Consider the following 6,015-nt stretch of genomic DNA (forward strand, 5'->3'; position numbering starts at 1 on the left):
CTCTTCACCTCTGTACCTTCTTGTTCTGTGCCGGACGTAATGTGTGCACTGCTGTTATGTTTCACGGGTGTTGGAGTGGTTGGACAGTTGAAGAGGGGCAGAGACAGCAAAAAGCCTGTTCAGATCCACAAAAGTCCAATATTAGACTCCAGATAGAAGTCTCAACTGGCCCCTGGACCTTATGTTTGATTCCCCTGCTCTAAGTCATTAATGATGATCTCATGATGGTCATCATTGGTGATGATCCCTGCCCTAAATCTAACTATGCTACACTATAAGGGCAAAAGTACTGAGAAACAAAGCTTATTCTTTGATTTCAGGTGCTTTCAGTCCCATTGCCACAGGTGTATAAAATCAAGCACTGTCTGCCTTTACAAACCTTTCTGAGAGACATTGCCTCTGGCATTAACATCAGCACTAAAACTGTGTGCTGGGAGCTTCATAGCCTATCTTAAACCTCAGAGGCTTAAGCAGGATTGTTTCTCCACTCTCCAAAATTCAAAAACGGCTCTTGCCGATTGAGAGAAGAGCTGAGTTTTTATTCTTGTTGATTTTTTTAAAACCTCTTAGTTCAAAGACATGATTAAAGAAGAGGTTTGAAAGCCGATAGTATCATCGCATTGTGGTGCTTCACATTTGTGGGAAAGCGTTCTATTTCTTCCATATGGTTTGTGAGATAAACAGCTTGATTTCTCCGCTCATTATCCTGTTTCACACACATCCATGGAAGTCATCTGCCCGCCTTCATATCTGGTCCAGCATCTGTGTTTATACTACATATATTTAGCATCTGATCTGAGGTGGAAATATGTTTAACACAGTCCCATGATGCAATCCTGAGAGCGGATGTTAGTCGGAGTAGGAAAAATGGGGCAACTGTTAAAATTAATCAGGTCTGCGGTCGTTGCATGTATCTTAGATAAACTGATAGAGTTTAACAACGTGTTTAGTGCACAGCTCTAAGTGATTTTATTTGCTCATTTGTCCTTTAAAGTTCCCTTTATTTGTGCTAAAATGTGTGATTGATTTTTACAACAAGCGGCTTCTCACTGTCATAAAACAATAACTGGCTCTTGTGTTGCTGTCGGTTTTATGGTGGCCAGCAGCTGTCAGATCACTGTGGCTTTGTTTACTGTAATTTTTAAACTAACACTCGATTAGGTCATAATGTCCTTCTTAAAACAGTGTCTATAAAGGTCTGGGGTCTGTGGGTTTGGGTGGGGGTGACATATATCATGATGTCACATAGTGCTAAAACAGTAAGGAGGTGGGATTTTTTTTGCAAAGCCACACTCTTAAAAAGCCAAAATTCACACATTTGTGGGTGTTTAAAAGGTTACATCCAGTTTCAAAGCAAAAGTGTGAAATACTCATCCTCCTTTCTTCTCGCTTTCCAATACAAAAAAATTAGGTTGGGTTTTAATGCGATTACCATAGACTGTAAATAAAAGACGTATATAGCCAGCTTCTCCCATTGGTTTGAAGCCTGTTAGCATTTTTGTTTCTTGGTCCTAAAAGTAACCTTATTTTGATGAGAGGCTTGGGTGCTAAGTCTTCAGCTAAAGGTAGTTAGTTTGGTTAGAAAGCTGCGTCCATAAACTGTGCGGGTGCACAGATCCCTGCTGGTCAGTGTTAAGTAGCCTGATAAAATATTCACTCGTCAAGACTGAAGCCCAAACTTCTTGAACAGTGTGTACCACAAAGCGAGCCATATTATCAGATAATTCCAAGAATAATGCTCCAAAAGGCACAAACACATCAGAAGTCCAGTTCAGCAGAGGTGAGGCCAAACCATAGACCTGAATAATGAATATAGCTTCTCGGTCTGAAATGTGAAGCCAGTGCAGATCTTCCATGGGAAAATCCACCTTTATACTGTCTACGAGCCTAGCAGACAGTAATCAGCTAGAGCTGCCTGTAATGTATCAGGATACCTGTAATTTAAAATGGCCGTGCTCCTAATCAAGTTTCCAGATGGATGAGTTCACCCGCCATACAGTTGTTATGCAGGGAAAATATCCATAGAGACTAAAGCCGAGGCTGTAAACATGTTTAGTTCTGCAGTAAAGTTGGACTTTTTAACATGGCTTTCAGAGCCTCAAGTGGCCATTAGAGGAACTGCAGTTTCATGGACTTTATTAATTCTAACTATGCACTATTTAAGATCAGGATTTAGGAGCACACTGTTTTTTTTTTTTGTTTTTTTTTAAAAAAAACTTGGTTTTATCTTCTATATCTCTGTGTTTCCATGAAGCGTGTTGGTTAGCTTTTTTTATGTGACATCCAACAAAAAGTAACGAATAAGTCCTGAAAACTATCCTGAAAAAACAGAAGCCATCAAAAGCCCGAAGCTTTAAGATCACTTTGGGACATTTTGGGTCTGTTGGGGTCATTATCCTGTTATTGTACCAAAACCACCTCTGCATATTATAACTAAAAGATCAAGGAGCGTTAATCCAGAAAATCTGAAAAACGGAATTAATTTCTGTGCCTGAACCAACAAACACAGAGATTTGTCCACTCTGTTACTGTTTAGCAAAGCCAAAGAAGACCATGGCTGTGCCGTGTGTTAAACTGACTGTTTCTGTCCCCTCAGTGCCGCTGTACACAGTGAAGAACATGAACGTGTATGACGAGACCTCAGTCTCCATGAGGGTCAGCTGGGACGGAGTAGTCAGCGCCACCGGCTACATGCTGCTGTACAATTCCATCAATGCCTCCGAGCCTCAGCTGGAGAGTGAGGTACACGAACACCGAGGTTACAGTACTTTATCCCTGACAATGGTTTGGGTCTGCAAACTGTATTTATGATCCCAGTCCCAACAATGTGAGTAAGTAAACTTAATAATGTTCCCACAATGTCACAAATTCACCACAACACAGGGACACTAGCACGTAGATCGACACAAATCTAACACATCTCTTTATTTGCGTGTTGAGGTTTTCCACATTTATTTGATATTAGCCGGCTTCTGCTTGCATCACCTTACTACTTCCAGATGTGGATACAATGAGGAAGTAGACCTCTGCAGCCCGGCTCAGGCCAGGCCTACGAAGAGCAGAGCCCTCAGACACGCTGGGTAATGGCAAGGATTAGCTCATGGCCTGAAGTCATCGAGATGACATAAACAGAACAGATGGGACTGAATGCCTCTTTGGTGTTAACCTACATTTGCGATTATACAGCTGAGGAAAATTTAAAGGATGATTAAATGTACAGTGAGGTGGTCTTTACTGGAAATCAGGCGGCAACTGTGAAGTAGAGGGGAGCATTAACTTACTTTGCAGCACATGTTATTTGACATACAATTTCGTGAAGACCCTTTTATATCAAATTTCTCAAAATTTTCTTGCTTTTTTGTGTTTAATGTGTGATTTAAAAGAAGAAGATACATATTGAAAGGTTTAATGAATAATCAGTGAGGTTATCGGCTTACGTTCAAAAACCCCAATGGTGACCCCGAAGTGTAAGAGACAAAACCCCTGTTATATCCATGTATTCTACTTGTTACCTGGGCCATTGTTAAAGTTACTATCATTAGGACTATTAGCTACTTATTGATTGTTTTTATTTATGCTAAAAAATATTTTGACGACTCTTTTGTCTGTGCACACCAAGTTCAGCCGTTCTTCCAGTTTCAATGTATGCTAGTTCCGACGGTCACTTTCCTTCACCTCTGTCCCTGTGCAGCTACGTGTTGGAGATGTAACCAGTACCCAGTTGGAGCAGCTGATACCAAACACAGCGTACAACATCAGAATTTACGCTGTGTACGGAGAAGCCACCAGCGAGCCTCTGGAGGGCACGGGAGTCACCTGTATGTAACGTTAAACTGATTTTTAACTGTTTAAAATGTGATCTCTGAGGATATTTAATAGGATCAGAGCTCCTGTAATGTCGGTGGATTAAAACTCCATCAGCAAGCCAAACACTGGACAGGTGAAGGTAGATGGAGTGTAGCTATCAGCCTGGGTGTCAAGTAGTCACGATAGAAGGAAAAATGCTATTAGAAACTCATTAAAAACTGTCCAGTAGCAGTATTTTAGCTGAAGGAAGAATCAGGTCTTTAGAAGCAGCTTCAGTTCTTTTCAGTGATCCAAAAGCATAAAACAGTCAGCCTCAGTCGGACCGTGAGCCGTCTGTCTGTGAGTCAGTGCTAACCGCTGAACCAATGTGCTGGTGATTAGTTCATCATCCTCCAATTTACCTTTATATCCATCATCATCTTGATTTTTTGGAGCCGCAAATGTCCATATTTAGCTTTCTAGATTTCTTAGCAAACTGTATCTATAAACTTTACAGGAGCAACAAAGAAATAGAAGTAGATATCTACTAGTTAGTGCAAAGCACCACACAAATAAAACAAGAAAGGTTAGTAAACTACAGTGGTTTAGTAGCCAACTCATATCGTACACTGGTCATGTTCTTACAAACCTCAAAGAGCTCAACTATGTTAAAGCTGTCCGCAGACCCGCTCCGTCTCAGAAAGAATTCAAATATTTAAAATCCCTCCCCCCCACTTTTCTAAAGTGTTTACTTGAAATCAGAACTTCCATCCTGGATCATTTTTTTCTCAGAAATGGTTTTTAGGAAAGGTAAGGGGTTTCGGAGTTTTATTTCATGTCAGCTGTTGTTTTATAAGAGCTGGATCTCGTCTCCGAAATTTTGGATTGAGAACTTATCGATAGAAAACAGATGCACTACAAACCAAAGCAGGACCGCTTTCTTTAAAAAAAGAAAAAAGAAAAAATAAGCTGCTGTCTGTTTTTCAGCTCTTCAGTTTTGGCCTCACAGCGTCAGCCGGCAGTGTCTTTGAATGTCTTCACAACAATGCTGAGAGTGAAGAGATGTTGTTGAGCTTCACTCAGGGTGGTTAACGTTTCCTTTGCCCTGTCTTCCCGCAGTGCCCAGGCCGGCTGCCGGACAACTGAGAATCAGTGACGTTACTCACAGCACCATGAAGCTCAACTGGGATGCTGCTCCTGGACCCGTCCGCAAATACATCATCACCTACAAACCTGAGGAAGGAGAAGTGAAAGAGGTACAGCTGTGGCTTTATGATGGTGTGCTAGCTCCACTGCAGGGTTACATGACAAATACATGAAAAACCTCAGAGGGAGTGCTAATGCAGCAGTTGTTTAATTATGGGCGGAGTTATGATCAATATATTTCATGGTCGTGGTTTATTACACTTTCTAGGTTTGAAAGCACAAAATAATTGATTAGTCACAGTCATTTCTAGGCACATACATTAGATATTCAGGTTTCAGCTCTGTAATGTCAGGATTTGCTGCTTTTCACTGCTTCAACTTATTATAAACTGAACAGGCTTAGATTTTGGACAAAACTATTAATTCAGTTTATTGATTTGAATATTAATTTGTAGATTAATCAGTGATAAAATGAGAACCAGCATGCCTCCCATTCATGTCCGTCCCATAGAAAGCACCAGTATGTGGCCTCCTAAGTCGTCACCTTATTCAGTACTGATTGTTTGTTCATTGAAGGAAATAATGAGTTTTTCGTTTGAAAGAAGAAGCAAAAATCAGCTTAAGGAGGTTGAGGGGAAGTAGGCTTTAACCCCATGTCCCTGTTTTAGTTGTGTTAAGGCATGAAAAACTACCTGGTAAAGCTCAGGAAAAGATCAGGATTTAATTTAAAATAAAATGTAACCAAATGTAACCAGAATGTTGATTCCAACAATAGAGTTTATGCACTTTTTTGCACCGCACAGTTCTCCTACACAATCTCCAAGTCACTGATCAGACTGGACGATAAAGGGACTGTGAGAGGGCACCTAGTGGCTGTAACTGATGTCTGTCTGTTTCCAGAGTGCATTAAATTGGACGTCTTTATTTTAATTCAATATGATTCCATTCTATTCATATAGTCATACTTCACAATAAAAGTGCTCTCAAAGGCCTTCTATATTATAATGTGAAGACCTTACAACATTAAGAAAATAAGCACTTGCAAACAGTGGGGAGGAAAAACTCCCTTTTTAACAGGAAGAA

General features: G+C 40.5%; 1 protein-coding gene across 1 annotated transcript in view; it reads left to right on the top strand.

The window, feature by feature from the left end:
* col12a1b (collagen, type XII, alpha 1b) overlaps window positions 1-6,015 on the top strand; it is a 148,033-nt gene that overhangs the window by 51,216 nt on the left and 90,802 nt on the right. Inside the window, exons 23-25 of the mRNA XM_013910747.1 lie at window positions 2,597-2,742; window positions 3,692-3,818; window positions 4,906-5,042. Coding sequence (XP_013766201.1) covers window positions 2,597-2,742; window positions 3,692-3,818; window positions 4,906-5,042 — 410 coding nt within the window. The remainder of the gene's footprint in view (window positions 1-2,596; window positions 2,743-3,691; window positions 3,819-4,905; window positions 5,043-6,015) is intronic.

The sequence above is a fragment of the Pundamilia nyererei genome, unplaced genomic scaffold, assembly GCF_000239375.1.
Source record: "Pundamilia nyererei isolate P.nyererei 1_Seehausen unplaced genomic scaffold, PunNye1.0 scaffold00048, whole genome shotgun sequence".
Lineage (NCBI taxonomy): Eukaryota > Metazoa > Chordata > Actinopteri > Cichliformes > Cichlidae > Pundamilia > Pundamilia nyererei.